The sequence below is a fragment of the Lethenteron reissneri genome, chromosome 19 (genome assembly GCF_015708825.2).
Source record: "Lethenteron reissneri isolate LAM-NWPU_2019-01 chromosome 19, ASM1570882v1, whole genome shotgun sequence".
Lineage (NCBI taxonomy): Eukaryota > Metazoa > Chordata > Hyperoartia > Petromyzontiformes > Petromyzontidae > Lethenteron > Lethenteron reissneri.
This window is the reverse complement of record NC_083797.1, coordinates 11,329,318-11,347,218: the sequence shown is the minus strand read 5'-3', so window position 1 is coordinate 11,347,218 and position 17,901 is coordinate 11,329,318. Positions and strand designations below refer to the sequence as shown.

General features: G+C 51.4%; 1 protein-coding gene across 1 annotated transcript in view; it reads left to right on the top strand.

Moving 5' to 3' along the window:
* The window catches only part of LOC133344252 (GRB2-associated and regulator of MAPK protein-like), a 91,958-nt gene extending 74,889 nt beyond the window's left edge, over positions 1–17,069 (top strand). The window contains 5 exon segments of the mRNA XM_061554327.1: positions 4,930–6,393; positions 6,395–6,553; positions 7,214–7,401; positions 14,030–14,591; positions 14,594–17,069. Of these exon segments, the coding sequence (XP_061410311.1) occupies positions 4,930–6,393; positions 6,395–6,553; positions 7,214–7,401; positions 14,030–14,591; positions 14,594–15,142 (2,922 nt within the window). The 3' untranslated portion in view covers positions 15,143–17,069.
* Positions 17,070–17,901: the final 832 nt, after the last annotated feature.

Below are 17,901 nucleotides of genomic sequence, written 5' to 3'. Positions count from 1 at the left end.
CGTGCACTCTACAATTGCACGCAATTCAAGCGAATAAGCTCCCGCGTTTGGAAGATAGCTTTTTTTTTAAGTGCTTTTAGTCTACAATGGAAAACACGTTAAACTCGCTGCCAAATTTGCTGAACGTGCGTGCGAGCGTCGCGCGTTGCAAATATGACTTTCGTGTAATTGTCCCGTGAGGCTGTGCGCGGAGCTCGTGTTTGACAGAGGTAAAAACTACGGTGAATGAAAACCGTTTTCGCAACGAAAGCACGGCCCTCTGGCGTGCACGTACGCCGCAGCCCCCAACGTGACTTTCGAGCGGATTTGGAGATGACGGTTTAGCGAGGCGACGTCGTGAACTTTGCCGTGAGAAGTGGTTGCTCATGAAAGCCACACTTGGCCCCGAGTTGAACGATCTAATGCTGACTTTGAGTCCGTGTGGGTGAGTCGATCTGTGCGAGCGTGTGTGGAGGCAGGAAGGGAAGGCGGGAAAGAGAGGGGGGGTTTGTTTGGCAAGGGCTGCCCTCTTGATTTCCCACAAACACGCAAGGTTCAAATCGATAGGAGGGTGCCAAGAGCGTCAGTGCTGCTTCCTCGGACCACATAGCCAGCGGAAGCAATTTGTTCGCTCAAACATGCGAGGCCTTCATTGGCACTCGTGCCCTGCGTTCAAGCGTGTTGGTTCGTGCCAAAATAAAAGACCGGGAGTTAAAAAAGAATTCGCCTCTCTCTCTCTAATTGCAGTTAGCGGTTAAACAAAAACATTAACGCGACTATTCTTGGTTCTTTCGGTAAAGTCACGTAGAAGGGAAATAATAAACTAATATAAATATAAAACAATAAAAATTCGCACGACGTTTCGACTGCAACACAAGCAATCATCATCAGGTGTTTATATTATTTTATTATTTCCCTTCTACGTGACTTTACCGAAAGAACCAAGAATATGAATTCCTGCAGTCACGAAAGCTTTAAATCAAAAATTGACACGACTCTTAGTTTAGTATTACATTTTTCTCCTCAACCCGTTAATATGTTTTTTTGTCATGAGCTGAAGAAACGTGTGCCCCTCCCGGAGGGCTTACAGTTAGCGAAGCCTCGTGTCGTGTCGGGGCCCCAGAAGGAGACACTGCAGAACTAGTTCTGGAGTCAGGCCAGCATTAGACAGTGCTCCTCCGTGCTCTGTATGGAGTGATTCACCGCACGGGCCTCTGAGCTGTCAGCCAGTTGTGTCCTCCCTCCGTCTTGGCTGCCATTCGATCAGCAGTCTCATACGTTGGCCATCCTCCCTCCGAGGCCCCAATGCGTTCTGCTCAAGCGCTCGCTAGTGAACGTCTCGCCACGGTGGCGAGATGTTAACTCGCTCGCAGGAGGTCCGTGGGTTCGATCCCGACACCTGTAAATTTGGAGTTTGCATGTTCTCCCCATTGGTCGCGTGGATTTTTCTCTGGGTCCTCCGGTCTTACCCTCCGCGTTTAGAAACGTGCGTTTATAGATTTATTTGGCTATAAATTTACGCGTGATAAGCCACTTTTGGTGGGCTATCATTTGTAGTCGGGTCGCTTAAAAAAATTGCTTTACAGCTCAGTGGGCCTTACCTGGTGAAATAAAAACATTTTCGTTTTGTTTCATAGTTTCACAGTCCCGCACCTCCGGTGAGCACGGTTGGCTTCGTACGGTACGAAAGTAGCTGGAATTCTCGTCCACCCTAGCAAGTGTAGCGGGATGTTTCGCGGGGTTGATGTCAGTCGGTTTGCCACGGTGTTTCCACACTCCGACGAGCGTCGATGTTTTAAATGCCCATTCTTTTTCTCTTTTTCTCCGCTGCCGGCTGTAAAAAAGGAAAACCTGGTGTCGCAATTGTTGCAAAGCTCAGTCGTTTTATTCACGCACTCGCGTGCTCGCTCGCACGCTCCGTCTCTCTCTCTCTCTGTGCCTCTCACCGGCGGGGTAGGGGGGGGTTCAAGGTGCACGCTGTTACCGCTGTGTGGTGGCCACGGTTCGTAGATCCACCGGCCCTCCCCGCAGTGCGTGCAGACACGTGCGCTAATGGGGGCCGCGGTGTGTTGAGCCACGGAACCATGCAGCCTCCTTCCTTCCTTTGCACTGTCGCTCGTGTGTTCGGTGTGTGCGCGTGCCCCTGTGTTCTGTGTGTGTGCGTGTGTTCTGTGTGTGTGTGTATTTTGTGTGTGAGCGTGTGCTCGGGGTGTGTGTGTGTTCTGTGTTTGTGTGTGTTCACGTGTTCTGCGGCACGGGGTGGCATAGTGGCTGAGTGCATTGCACTATGAAAACCGCCAACGAACCAGAGTTCGACTCCCGCCAACGACCAGTACCAATGGCGAATATCTGAATAGGTTATGCATCTCCCGTTGGTCAATTCGGCCTGATAAATTAGTACCTGGTGCGGTGTGTAAACATTAGCATTGGAGAGACAAATTGTAGCCAGGCTTGGTGTTAGCCTATCCCACCCCCTCGTGTGCCGTTCCGGCCTTCCTTGCTGCTTGCGACCAGCACTTGCTCCAACAGTATATTAAAGGCGACACGGGGAATCTGTCTCTGTATGTTCATACATGTTTGTGTGCTGGGCTAAGCATCAACGCCGGGGAGACAAAGGTGACCGGTAATGCCTCCGGCCACACCCCACCCCCTCGTGTGTCAAGCAGGCTTTCATTGGTGCTCTCTTAGAGCACTTTGCCCAACAGCCTATGAAGCTGCACAGGAGTATAGAAACAAGGTGCTTCAAAATAATGTTAACACTTAAGAGAATTTGCGGCAACACTACAAGAGATGTGCCTCCGGGCTCTGGAGACCACCTCGAGAAGATTCCAGGCCACGTGTTGACGGTGATGGCTCTTACCATATATTTGTTATCATGTGACAGTGTCTTCGTTCATTTTCCATTAAAAACGATAGTCCCATATAAGTGTTAACATTTGTTTTGAAGCACCATTCATATTTTGTGTATCAAGAGCCCGTTATTGTTGTCGTGGAAATCCAATTCTGCACTTGTTTTCCGAAGGCAAAAGAGTGCATCCGATACTTCTATCGATACCTCTATCGATACCTCTATCGATACCTCTATTGATACCTCTATTGATGACTCTATCCGGGGGCACAACTATGGGGAGGGCATCTGGTAGCGTCATGCAACGCATAGGGGCCCAGTCGGTCACAGGGTTGGACTCAAATCAACAGATAAAAAACGGAAAAAAATATTAAGAAAATTGTTTGAACAACATTATTTCATTATAATAAAAACAGTACCCGGGGTCTACTACCATGGACCAATCCCGATGATTCACGCATCTTGCTGTCGTATCAATGGAGCAGCGTAAATTACTCTTTGGTTCTTTCGGTAAAGTCACGTAGAAAATAAAATCAGATAATAATAGAATACGACGTTTCGGTTGCAACACAAGCAACCATCATCGGGTAAGAATGAATGATAAAACACAGACACGGGCACAGCATAGGCAGACACACACGCAGAGAGAGACACACACAAAGACACACCGAGCGAAACACACACCAAGACAAACAGAATCTAGTTTGAGCAGCGTAAAGTCGTGCGATCCACCCCCAATTGGGGAAATCCTTGACCGATGGGTCCGGCATCGTTGTATTAATACTGTCACCCTGAGACTTGTCTTTCTCTAAACCCCAATACACGGCGCAACTGCAATCATGTTGTAGCCTACATATGATTGTTATACGGGTTAAACACATCCAAGGCTATTTCAGTAAAAGTGAGTCGGGAGAAAGGAGGGGAGGGAGGGCCCACAGTCGAACCTTGAAATAGGGAGTTGCCCCCGCCTGCCTCTATCGAGATGATTGATCATTCCCAATGCAAATCGAATAATGAAGCTACGCTTCCAAGGCCCAGAGTGGGTCTCCGCGTGTTTTGGTCTGAAATGGAGGGGGGGAAAACATCCATTGTCCCGTGTATTGAGGGTCGACGACTTTGTTGCGAGGGCCGGCAAAATTCACGCGCCTACCAACGGCGTCCTCGATTTCGACGAGCGATTTTCTGGGATGGACGCGCGAAATTGAAGCACCTTTTCACGTAGGTTAATTGGGGGACGTGAAAATTACCGCTCGCGTTTGCGTTGTCGTTTTAAATTACAGCGTGCGCTGCTGCTGCTGCGCTGGCAGACCCTGGCATTAATGATTAAGCGTCGCTTTTTGTTTTATAGTTTAAATCGTATGAATCCTTCACGCAACTATTCAGTGTGTGGTTTCTTTGTGTCAGATCGTAATTTAATTAAATAAATTAAACAATCCCTTGATACATTTATTGAGCTATTTTATTCATTCGTAAGCAGGTAAGAGCCAATCTGCCTGACTGGGTGGCGCAGTTGTTAGGGCGTGTGGCAAGAGTTTTCACCCAACTTTAAAAAATCTTAGCTGTGCCCATTATTCTGAAGGCTCCATTCGAGCAGGAGTGTTGACTGTGCCATCGTGATGAATATACGGTGAAGAGATTTTGAACTTTGTGTTAAGTTGAGATCACCGAAGATAGATAAGAATGACAGCATCTGCAGTCAATTAGATTTTATTTAAAGCTCTTTGTCAATCCACTGCTGCATGAACACTTGCTCATTATGCGAGGGGGGGGGTGCTTGATCATACTTCACCATGCTGCTCATTGCACGCGTAGTCATAGGGCGCGAGAAGCCCACGACCAGTTTAGAGATCGCTCCCCACTGACATCGGCCATGGCCGGGAATCACACACGGGTTGCCAGGTTCACTGAGCGCGGCACGTGCACGTCGCTCCGCTGTTCCGCCAGCAATCTCATTGACCACGACGCGGATCCAACTTTCCGGTCGCGGAGTTTGCAAGTCACAACGCGTTTAGAACGGGGATCATCTTTCTTTATGTTGTTGTAAACCTTTCCACAGAAGGCCACCGCCCTAACGCTGCTGCTGCTGCTGCGTTTGCGCCCAGGTCGCGTCGGGCGAGTTCAGCGAGGACAGCGAGGTCTACAACTTCTCGCTGAGCACGGGCGACGAGCTCACGCTCATGGGCCAGGCCGAGATCCTGTGCGGGAAGCCGCCGGGCCGCGACCGCTTCCGCCTCAACGCCCTCCTGCGCAAGCTGGGCCGGCTCAACGCGGCCGTGAGCGGCGGCGGTGGCGGCGGCGGCGGAAACTCGGGCGGCGGCGGCGGAGGGGGCGGCGGCAACAACAACGCCCCCTCGTCGGTGCTGCGCCCGTCCAAGGGCAAGATGCCGTGCCTCATCTGCATGAACCACCGCACCAACGAGAGCCTCAGCTTGCCCTTCCAGTGCCGCGGCCGCTTCGGCACCCGCAGCCCGCTGGAGCTGCGTCTGCGCGAGGGCGAGCACACGCTGCGCTCCATCCTGGAGCGGGCGCGCCTGCCCGTCAGCGTGCAGGTGCCGGGGCCCGGCGGCCTGGGCGGGATGGTGCCCGCCGGGGTCGTCGTGTTTGGGGGCGGAGGAAGTGGAGGAGGAGGAGGAGGGGGGGGAGGGGGAGGCGGAACGACGTCCCGGGTTCCCGCTGGACCCCAGCCGCCGTCGGCGCCGCCGCCGCGCAACCCCTACGACCAGCACAGCATGCGGGAGGGACACCGCTACAAGCTGGTGGGCATCCGCGCCAAGATGGTGGCGGTGTGCTGCGCGATCCGCCCCGACGGCCTGGGCGGCGAGACGGCGCTGCCGCTGCACTTCACGCTGCAGGTCGGCGCGACGCTCCCGCGCTTCGCCCTGCCCGAGGGGCTGGCTTGCGCCGACAAGGCCTACGAGCGGGCGGTGCGCGACAGGCTGGCGCTCGTCCAGCGCAGCTTCGACATCGACGAGTTCTCGCGCGCGGTGCGGGAGGCGCCGCTCGTCGACCCCCCGCCTCCTGCGGGCGGCGGCGGCGGCTCGTCGGGAGCGACGACCGGGGGCCGGGACGTGTCGAGCCCCAAGCCGGGGAGGTCGGCGCCGGCCCCGCATGGCGGCCACGTGCCCTACACGCGCGAACCCAGCGGCTGCCCCTTCCAGCAATGGCCGCCGGGGTGCGGGCACGGCGGGGGCGGCGGGGGGCGGCTCCAGCTCGGCTGCTTCGGCGGAGGCGGCGGCGGCAGCGAGGCGTCGCTCGCCCGCTCCTCCCGCACGTGCTCGTCGGAAGAGGAGTCGCCCCGAGGGGTCGCGGCCCTGCCGCCTCTGTCGCGCGACCGTCGCTCCGTCAACGACGAGAACTGGCACGGACGGCGACGGCTACGGCGGCGACGGCTACGGAGGCGACGGCGGCGACGACTACGGCGACGACGACGGGGAGTACGTCCTGCCCGAGGAGCCGCGCGCGCCGCCGCCGCCGCAACAGTCGTCGTCGTCGCACTCGGGACGCCCGCCCGGCGCCGATCTTCCGTACGAGGAGCTGTGGTCGGAGCGAGCCGTGGCCGCCGGGAGCCCCCGGCTGCTGACGCGGGGAGGGAGGGGATGCCGGGGGGAGGTGGACGCGCCAGGCGCCAGGGAGGCGGCGGCGGCCGCGGTGTACAGCTCCCCACCACGCGCCGGGCACCACGACCGCTCGCTGCCCCCGCCGCCACTCCCGCCAAAGTCGCAGGCGGTGAGGCTCGGCGAGGACAGGCATACATCGGTTGCTCACCGTCGTTGGGGTTGCTCACCGTCGTTGGGGTTGCTCACCGTCGTTGGGGTTGCTCACCGCCGTCGGTTGCTATCGCGCGTTCCTCGCAATCGTGCATTGTAACGATACATCTGGCACCTTTCGCTGCCTTCACGAACCTACCCTGACCTGTGCGGTGATGTATGGCTGTATAATACCCCCACCACTGACGCGGCATGGGGTGAGGCATTCATCGGCCTGTTGATTGATAAAGGGATGTGAATCATTACTCTGGTGAAACCATTTGGGGAAAAATAATTATCGAATTAAATTGCGACTATTTTTCAAATTGTGGTGGCATTGGGAATCAACCGTGCCACCCCTGCTCAGAAGTTCTGTCCTGAACCTATTCGTCACCTGTGTTTTTCTGTTACATATAGCTCAGATACAATACCTGACATCAAACTGACAATCTTTATGAGTTGAAACTAAAACATTTTTTTTTTGCTTAACAACATTCGAAACAAAGTGACAGCTTTTGCAGTAAAAAAACCCAACAACAAATCTTGGCAGTGGAATGAAACATCGATCCCCCCCGTGCTCCATTAATCTGCCCGTCCGCCGGCACCGCCGCACGCGCGTGGCGCCCGTGTCTCCTTCCAGGTGAAGGCCGAGTGCCGAGCCATGCAGGCCCAGGCGCCCCCCGTGCCCCCCCGCAGCACCAAGCCCCCCTCCACGCCGACGCTGAGCCCCCGGCTGCCTCCGCGCACCCCCCGGCCGCAGCTCAGCCAAGCGGCGGCACGCTCGCCGAGCCCCAGCCTCTCGTACTACTCGTCCGGGCTGCACCACGTGTACGTGACCCTCCCCCCCACCACCACCGCCCACTCTCCCCCCCCCCTCCAACCCCATACCCCCCACACTCCGCCCAAACTCTCTCAACCCACGGCGGGAACGACGCGCGCTGCTGAACTTCCGGCGCGGTGACAACAATTTCCTGAATTCCGTAGGGATGATGGCCTGAGCCCATCCGGCATGAGAACTTGTAACTTTCTTACAGGGCAGTATGGGTAATCTCTTGACGGCAGTACCGCCTGGCTAGGTTCGGATGCATGATGGGATGGGTGGATAGATAGTAATCCTTAATGCGGCACCGTGATCAGTTTTTCCGCGCTGCATAGTTGCGCAATAAAATCCCCGACACCACTTAAGTGTGATCACCGATTGCCGGCACTCCTTCTGCAAGTGGTGACCCTGATTGGCTTAACACCTTATCATGGGACCTCATTTGCCAGTACTAAAATATGAGAATATGAGAATAGGTACTGTCTGCTCACCCCAAGCTCTCATTACCCTGATAGTGCGTTGTCTTTGGGCTGTACACCTTTTGGGATCCTCTGGTCTAACACTGTTTGAGACGAGGCTCGAAAGAAAGCTGTCTCTGGTGTGGACCAATCAGTTTCAAGGACAATGCATATACTATCAGAGTATGTTTTTGTTTGCATTCTGACCACAAGCATTGTGGTTAATGCAGACATGATTCCTTGTAAAAGGTTTCAGTTTTGGTGTTTTAACATCTCAACACCTGTTTTGTTGCTCGAAAAGGAGGTCCCATGAGGATAACGGTGCTTTGACGATGCTTGGAAGATTATGACGACATATGCATGTACGCACGTTGAACTTCTTTCGCACCGCACGAAAGCCATCCGTGCTAATCTGTAGTGCGAACTCTGTCAAAGGAAAATGCGATTGTTACAAAAATTTGGTTAAAAGATTAGGGACAAGCCCGCTGCTCTCTCCACATCTTGTCATATTTCTGCTGGAAATCGGTGGGAAAGGCCGAACCCACCAGCGCGCGCACAGGGGCCCCCGCGATCAGCAGCGCCGTAATTCCCCGATGACGTACGCGGCGTCCCTGAGTGGCGCTCGTGCCAGGCGCGGTGCCGCTCCCCCCGTGGGGGGGGCTGCCTGCGATCGCGACCGATGGCGCGGCGTGCAGCGCTTCAAGCCGGTTGTCCGGACGTCGTCGCGTCATTCGGAACAGGCGGTGGCGAGGAAGCGAGCAAAATAGCAAACGAACGACGGATGATGACCGACGCGTCGCGAGAAAACGTAAGCGGGAGAAACAAAGCGCGGACGCCGCTTTTCCGGGGGACGAGCCCTTGCCACTCCTCGTAAAGCTAGAGAGAGAGAGACAGGAGAGCGAGACAGGGAGGGAGGGAGTACTACAATGACCTCACTTCCTAATGAAATAATAATGAGGGGCTATAATGTCGGAGGCCGGAGGCTTGCTTCTGAGAGATGATTCATGTGCAGATGGTCGTTGGCCACATTAATCGCAGCGCCCGGCAGTTATGTTTAGTGGACGGTGCAGTCCACGACTCACTTTTGCTGGCGAGGTTTTGGCTGATGAGTATTAGGGGTCTGTGTGTGCGTGTGCAACGATGCATTGTAACATCAATTAATATCGATGCTTAGGCTCCGCAATGCGTGCGCCACATCACATGTGTACGAAACTTTGCGAGTGTGTTTCTGTATGTGTTCTACGCACGGATTCGTATCCGTTCACCCAGTGTTGACAGAAGTTAACTAAACAATTTTATTTGACCAGGTAAGGCCCACTGAGCTTTCTAGCTCTTTTTCAGAAGCGACCTGGCCACAAATGATAGCGCAACGAGGTGGCTTGTCACGTGGGAATTATTGCAGCCAAGTACTCTCAACGCGTGACGTTGATTCTAAACGTGGAGGGAAAAACTGGAGGACCCGGAGAAAAATCCACGCGACCACGGGGAGAGAGACACGCAAACTCCAAATATACAGCAGGCGTCAGGGTTGGGATGGAACCCCCCACGACCTCCTGTATACCAGACGAGGTAGTTAAACATCTCGCCATCACGGTGCCCCAAAAATGAGCGTAGTCGTAATGTATATATATGTTGAACTTCTTTTGCACTGTACGTAGCCAACCGTGATAATTGGAGGTGCATACATGAGCATGGTAGTAATAAGGAGATACAATTATAATTTGCATGAATCGTAAAAAACATTCTTAAATGCGCACTATGACACTCGCTTGTGAGCGCTCGTTGCTATTATTGTTGCTAAGTGTTTTTTTTAATGTGTGTGTGTATATATATAAAACATTCTCATTATTTTTAAGCTGAGAGCAGCGCACAATATTATCTTTTGTTTTGGAAACCAGTTGTTTGAGTTTGGTGCACACACACGTTTTGTGTTGAGACAGCGATCCAGATCCCGTTGGCAGTGCAGCCCGAGAGCAAACAGCTGTTGCAATACCGACGGAAACAATGTGGGTTTACTGGGAAATGAGGGTCAGAAGCTGACATTGTCTCTCGTGCCGTATGATATTGTTCCTGTTTCTATTTACACCGCCATCCATCGGCGGCGCGTGTCCGGTTTGGTGGCGGAGTAGCGTGGGGCAGGGGGGGGGTTTAGGGTTCACGGCTCCCGCAATGACCGAGGTGGTTTGCGATCTTGGAATCTCGGCCGGCGGTTTGATTCGGCCCATCATCGCAATTGCGGTTGATAAAAACTCGCACTCAGGAAACGGCGAATTTCCACGACTGAGCCCGTAACACCGTGTTCTTCATTGCAAGGCCCGCGGGCAAATGGCAGGCCCCTTGGTGGCCTTCAATGCGGCTCCTGACGTGCGGCCCCCGACAATACACAAATGTGAAAACACCCTCGTCGTGCTGCAGTCAAACCCCAATGGTTCCAAATGTGTGGCGGCCGTCACACTGGTAATGCCTTATTGGCAAAAGTAGCCCTCACCCCCTCTGACAACGTGTGAAGAAACACTGCCTTGACAGGAAGTGAGCGCCACGCAGCAGCACTTGTATGAATGTTGGACTTCTTTTGCGCCGTACGTAGCCAACCGTCCGAATTGTAGGTGGATGGTAAAACCTCTGTGACTCTTCGACTTACATTTAATCATTCATCCGTAGGTGTGCGTCATACTGTGGAAGTCTGTGATACGAGTTCACCCATTGCAGGTTATGAGTTATCTGAATGCAATTATGACCTTAAATCATCAATTCATTCAAGCCGTGCTGCACCTCTTACGTTGTAAGTTGTGTAACCGTACAATGTCTGTTTATCTTCTTGGTTCTTTCGGTAAAGTCACGTAGAAGGGAAGTAATAAAATAATAAAAATAAAACATAATATTATATTATTTTATTACGTTTTATTTTTATTATTTTATTAATTCCCTTCTACGTGACTTTACCACAAGAACCAAGAAGATGAATCCCTGCAGTCACGAAAGCTTTAAATCGAAAAATGTCTGTTTATCCATCGTGAGTGTATGTACGTATGTATACATAGCTATTTTGCAAATCCACTGCTGGATGGGATCTCCCTAGACTGTGGCGGGCGGCGGGCATTATTTGATTGCACTTCTCCACGATCAATACACACACTCGGTCTCTTTAAATTCACAGCGAAGAGTTGCTGCTCGGCACACACGGAAGCAGGAGGAGCCAAATTGTCCGTCGACATCCCCCCCCCCCCCCCCCAGCTTGTCCTCCCCACAAGGCTGTGTGGTCCACGCAGCCTTCACCGGGGAGGGTTCTTCGGTTCCTACCCAGCGCAACTGACCGTTTCCCGAGCTCGAGTTTTTGGGCCATGACTGACGTCCGTGGCAATTATCCGAACCAATCCCGGGTCTCCTCTAGGTCGACTCGGTGTTAAATGAGTAGCTGGCGTCGCTTTGAAGACTTCGATTTGCGGATAACCGCCCGCGGATATGAGGATCTGCGGTATGGGTCCCCCATGTCAAAATAAGATATTTATATTATTTTTCTGCTATAAATGTCCAATTGAAAAGCCACTTTGTTGAGCTATCATTTGTGGCCAGGCTGCTTCTGAAAAATAAGCTACCTAGCTCACTGCTTTGCCTGGTAGGATGGGGATGGTTTCGTTCTATTTGTCTGTGTTTGGGTGATTTTTTTTCTTGTACTTTGCACTCCTATCGTGTCATTGTATTGTTTGTTGCTGTAACGTTCTGACCCGCCCCGACTGGACATCTGTAAAAAATAGCTTCATAGCTCATCGGATTCCTCCTCCAGTACAAATAAATATTCCGATAAAAGGACCTAAACTGCATATAGACGCACGACCTATTTACACGGTGTGTAAGTAGGTTCTGTAGATGAATGAACAATTGATTGCAAGTCTTAGGACTCGGTGAGGCTTTTCTGGGTAAATACTGCAATGGGCCTTATTTTTATTCTATGTATCCGTCTCTCTGATTACTCTCTCTCCCCCATCGCACTCGCTCTCACTCGCTCTCCCAGATTCTCCTGCCTCGCAGTCTCAACGCAGATGCCCCAAACGCCCCACATGTGCTCCAGGCTGACGCTCTCAATATTTAATGGCAGTGGCGCCTCTTAGCAGATGGGCGTGCGCATCTTCGTGCTAACCCGCCCTGAGTGCGCACGGTGCAGATTCCATCGAACATTGGACTTTGTAGGCATCCAGCAATGCATCGATTCGTCGACTTAAAATCGATGATTTACGTGTATAAAGTCCTGCACTTGAAAATAGATTACTTACGATTTGCATACACTGTGCATGCAAACGATCAGCTAATGAAACATTTAAGGCTAAAGGAACCAAAATAACCATACAAGTGAAAAACTATTTAAAAGAATGAGTTGGTAAAAACGAGCCTAGAAAATAATTGAACTCTTGGATCGAATCCAGACCCCGAATTGCGACGACTCATTGCATCGCCGGGGTGGTAATCATCACGTACCTACAACTACAATGCAACACATGGAGTGAATGTGTGTGTCTGCATGTAAGTATTGGTTGTAATGTAGCAAGCGGTGTCATAGGGGTTCATGCACTGAGCTGCAATCCCAGCGTCGGTGTGGGTTCAATTGGAGGCGGTGACACGCGCCCGGCGGTTGCGCGTTCGCCACTTACTGCAGAGGTTCACGGTCCGAATCCAGAGTCGTGTGCAGAGTTGAGACGCGCGGGAGAGAACAGGCAGCAGGGCATGGTACGGCACGGGCCACACCACCGCCTCATTGTGCACTGAACAGGGCTTCTCTTATAGTGCGTCTCGAGCATTTATTTGGTATTTGCAAAGGTCTCTGTGCGAACACGTGCACTTCCACTCTTGCATTGGGAGAAATGTTGCTTCTCTTCTCCATTCATGAATCTTGTTTGCGAGGCGTTGTGTCGACTGCTGGCCCGGGGTGGTTTATTTCCTCCTCGCTCACTTCAAACGTTATGCTTGGCCGCTTTGCTGTTAGAAAACACAACGAAATGCTATTGATCGTCACCGAGGAGCCCCGACACTCATTCAGGTTTTTTCGCCGTTCGAGTGAGCTGCCAAGGTCACGCGCAGGGGAAGTGCCGTACAGTGCCACGGCCGTTTAAGAATGGATCGAGCCCTCCACAGCGCCGATGTCCATTAATCTCCGTAAATATCACATCCGCAAGCGGGCGGCGGTAATGCCCGCTTTATGGAGCCCATTCATCTTTCCATTTTGGGAGCGGCGCATTTCCGTTTCTGACTAAATAGGGGGGCTTCTATTCCTCGAAATTGCTGACTCAAAGTGTTTTAAAATAACTTTTGTGGACTTCCTCGCGGTAATACATATGAAATGTTGTATAGCTGCCGACAGCCATTTAACTTTATTAAAATAAGTGAACGTGAGTCTATTCACTGACCGATGGCGGTCTATACATTTTACACATTGCATTATGTTGCGGAGGCAGACGTATAATGTTACGCGTACAAAATTTTCCTGCAAGTAATTTGACGATCGTATTGTTGGCTTAGTGAAATGTCAGATATTATACGGTGTTCTCATTCACTTGTGCAGCAAAGAGCACTCGCCATGGAAGGTTGTGTCACGAATGTGAATTCGCAATCTCTCTGTCTCCATGGAATAACGAACATCTCCATTGTTGGCCCAGAGGCAGGGATGGAAATTATACATTTTGATGGTGGGGAGTGAGGCTTCCAATGTAGAACAGACTTTTGGGCCAAGTGCTGTTAGCAAGCACCTATGAAGGCCGGCCCGAGGGGGTGGATGGTCAGTACCTCACCCGGCCACCTTTTTCTCTTGAGTAGTGATGTTTATGCATCGCATCAGGTACACATTTGAGGCTGAGTCGACCTAGAGGAGGCTCGGAACCAGTTTAGATAATTATCACTGGTTTTGGCCGTGTGCAGGAATCGAACTCGGGTAGCCGGGTTACACTCACAGGTACACTACCACCATCACACGCATGTCTGCGGGTGGTGATGATGCAAATTGTGGGTACTCCCACCTCTTCTATGACGTCTGGTCAGCATGGAAGAGTAGGCCAAATGCCTCTTTAGAGGGGCTCTCCAGAGCTCCCTCTTGTGGATATTCTTCAGTCAGCAGTCACTTGAGCGGGAAAATTCAGGCCTCTACGTTTACATTTGACGGTGGTTTGACTCTCGCGAATTGTTTATCCAGGGGTGTGAGGAGCAACGCGACGTGGATGGCCCAAGCGAACACGGACCCCGGAGCCGGCTTCTGCTACCCCTGCGGCTGGACCTGCGATCACAGCAATGGTGGCAGTCGGCGGCGCCGTCACCGTTGGCCCTCAACACGACCGCTCGGCCCGGCCTTCTCTCTCCGACGGCCAGTCGGTAAAGACCTCCTGGTCGGAGACGTGGAGCCGGGGCTCCAGCGAGAGCGATGGCGGCCACTACCTGACGCCCGACGCGTCGCTGTCCAAGCACGTAAACTTCTTCTACGGTGGTCCCCGCCCACGCGCGGTGCCACCAGGCGCCCCAGCGCCGGGCCGACGCCGGGGCCACCGCGCCCGCGGCCGTTTGCGGCGCCGACAGCCCCGAGGAGTCGCCGGCATCCCGAGGGTGGGCGACTGGCTGCGGCGCTCCGCCTCCCTCGCTCTGCCCTCCGTTCGGCAGTGGCTCGGCGAGCCCGGCGGACGGCGGCGACCCATTCGACCCGTTCATGCCCGCGCCGGATGAGAGGCGGCCGCCCGCGCCCGCGCACAACGGTTGCTGCGTGGTGAAGCAGCCGGTGCTGTCGCTGCTCGCGCGCGGAAGCCTCCCGCCCTTTGACAGGATCCTGTCTGCGGAAACAGTGCAACAGCCCGGCACGCCGGGTGCCGCCGGGCCCGTGTGCCCGCTCTCTCCACCGCGGCCTCCGAAACCGGGGCGCGCCGCCGAGCTCCACCAGGGCCCGCTCGCGCCATCGCCACTCATCTCGTCCTGGGAGCTTCCGGTGGAAAACGGGACAGAGGTTTTTTCGTTGGGGATGGGCGGCGAGGCCTACCTCAGGCTGTCGGACACAGACACGGGCCCGGGCGGCCACGAGCTCGGCGAAGATCCCTGGAGGCCCCCGTTGGACCTGGCAGGGCTGTCAGTGGAGGGCGTGTGCCGGTGCCTGCGTTTTCTCGGGTTGCCAGAAGGGCCCGTGGCAAAATTTTCTTCCGAGAAGGTGGACGGGTCGCTGCTCGCTCAGCTGTCGGAGGAAATGCTCCTCAACGACTTTGGGTTGGGGAAGCTGCAGGCCAGGAAGCTGCTGCAGTTCGTCGCTGGGTGGCGCCCAAAACTGTGAGGCCGGCGACGTCGACGGTTCGCGAGCGACGCCGCGTTAAGTCCTTTGCGACGAGCGCTCGCGTCCGTTGGTTTACACCACAACCGAACGCACACCGTGCAGTTATTTATTGGCATTAATCAGAGTTGCTGTCTACTGTAACGTTCTCACGATGCTCTAAGCAATGGTTAGGCCGTTATGCGCCGGCTTCGTTAACTGATTTGGCGGTAAAACGTGAAAGCACTAACTTCATTTCACAACTAATTTGTTGTACTTATTTTTGAGTAACCTTTCGCAAAAAAACTAAAGGCCTTTACGCATCCTGTTTATGTGTGTGTATGTATGTATATACGAGGGGCGGTCGAAAACTTTGGATTCGGCGAATGCTAAAAAAAAGAAGATAAAACTGCACCAACGTAAATTTGGGCTCATTTTTAAGCCTCCATTTTGTACGCATGCGTCGTGTAACGTGAACGAAACCGTAGGTAACGAGGATCGTTCCGCCGAGGACCGCACGCGCGAACTCGTGCAGTGACAACGGCTCTCTTCTGTGTCGTTTTGTCAGGATGGGACTTGGGTAATGGGGAGGGGGAGCGCTGAAAAAAACACTCCTCTTGTCCACAAAAAGTCACAGCTAAACACGGATATCAAGATACATTTTTTACCGTGTGACTCCTCCGTTCTCAGAATGCGCGGAATCGTATGAATTTTCTGTATGACTCTTTTATCCGTGAAAAATACGGATAATTAAGATGACATTTTCAACACGACTCTTATCCGCATGTTCGTGCACCCAGCAGTTATTTCAGAAAATCGGAAGATATCAGGGATCATGGATAACATGATGATGGAAAAGAGGAGTTAATGCTGTATTTAATATTCCATTTTTAAAATGTTTTGACCATTTCTTACACAGTATTGCTTATATAATTTGTATATACGAGTATGTAAAGCATCTGTTAGAAACTCTATTGTTTATGCTAAAGCGTAAAACGATTGTGAAGAATTAGTACGTTCAATGTTTGTGCTTGTTTTATTTGACACGAATGCCGTCTCCAAGGTATTAAGATCAACATAGGTTCTTCAACGATGTGCAAATATTGCTCCGAGTTATCTTCCACTTTTTCAGTCATTCACTAAATTGTCTCGTGAACATCCTGAATACGCGACAAGCCACACAAACTGCGTTGATATCAGCAATGGTTACTCCGGATGCCTTGCAGGCGTCCGGTAAGAAGAATCGTTTCCATTTAAAAAAAAAAACGGTATCCAATGTTTCGATTTAAAGCTTTCGTGACTGCAGGGATTCATCTTCTTGGTTCTTTCGGTAAAGTCACGTAGAAGGGAAATAGTAAAATAATACAATTTAAACATAATAATGTTATTATGTTTTATTTCCACGTAGAAGGGAAATAATAAAATAATACAAATAAAACATAATAATGTTATTATGTTTTATTTTAATAATGTTATTATGTTATATTTTTATTATTTTATTATTTCCCTTCTACGTGACTTTACCGAAAGAACCAAGAAGAAGTATCCAATGTTTTGTTATTTAGCTATTGCGATTTAGAACAAAAAATGTTGATGTCATGTTACAAATGCTGAATCATAATATTTTGTTTTGCCATTCGCTGGCCACAGGGGAATTTGCGGAGTAACTGTCAAGAACGTTGAGTGTTAAAGATGTCGAAGACCTAGGGCCCTCCTTTAAAGTTTCGCGAGTCGTCTCTGTCTATCGAACTCACGGCCATGCCTTTCCAGCGATCACTGTGATGATGATGAATGATTAACGCGTGCGCCGTGATGTGTGGGAGCCGTTGCAGCAAGACTGACGGACCGGCCCTTCACCTCATGGCCTTCAGACCCAGCACAGAACAATGAATGTGGCATTTTTGAAGCCTGTCACGTCCTCCGTTGTAAAAAATACATTGACTACAATTGACCGAAGCGTTTTGGATTTCTTTCGCCGTCATTACAAACAAAATCACTTTATTTTCCCAGTGTTTTTTTTCTCCATATACACGCAATATACACAATCTGTTTTATTAGCCGTGCTTACCTGAATCTGAATATTTATACTGGAGGAATCTGATGATCATTCACGCAATTTTTCACAGACGTCCAGTACGGGCAGGTAAGGACGCTATAACAACAAACAATACAAAAGCATAATAGTCGTGCAAAGTACAAGAAAGGTAAACGAATCGCCCAAACACATAAAAATACAACTAAACCATCCCCATCCTACCAGGAAAAGCCCACTGAGGTATTGCCTTCTTTTTCAGAAGCGACCTGGCCACAAATGATAGCTCAACAAAGTGGATTATTATTTGGTTATTCATAGGAGCTAAATAATATAAATAATCTCCTTGTTCTTAAGGCCCCCACTCATTTACCTTCAGTCAAGTCAATTTTATGTTTGTATAAATTCACTCGTTGGCAGTGCCGGATTAAGCTAGTGCAGGGGTTTGTGGCATATGTCATAAAGGGGCCCTAAATAAAAAAAAAACACGCAAATATTAAAACACAAATTTGTGTATTTGCATAGTAAAGTAATTGCATTTTTTCATTTGCTATACCGGTCAGATAATATGACAAATCGCTAACCTTAAACACCCAGTCGTTCATGAAAGTTGAAGGCAGTAGAGTACTATAGTAATAGAGCAAGTGCAGAATCACTGAACTGGAATTGATAGCTTGAAAACATTTAGCACGGGGCCCTTGAAAGTGCGAGGCCCGTAGCTACATATGTAGCTACTCTTGCTACGAGGATA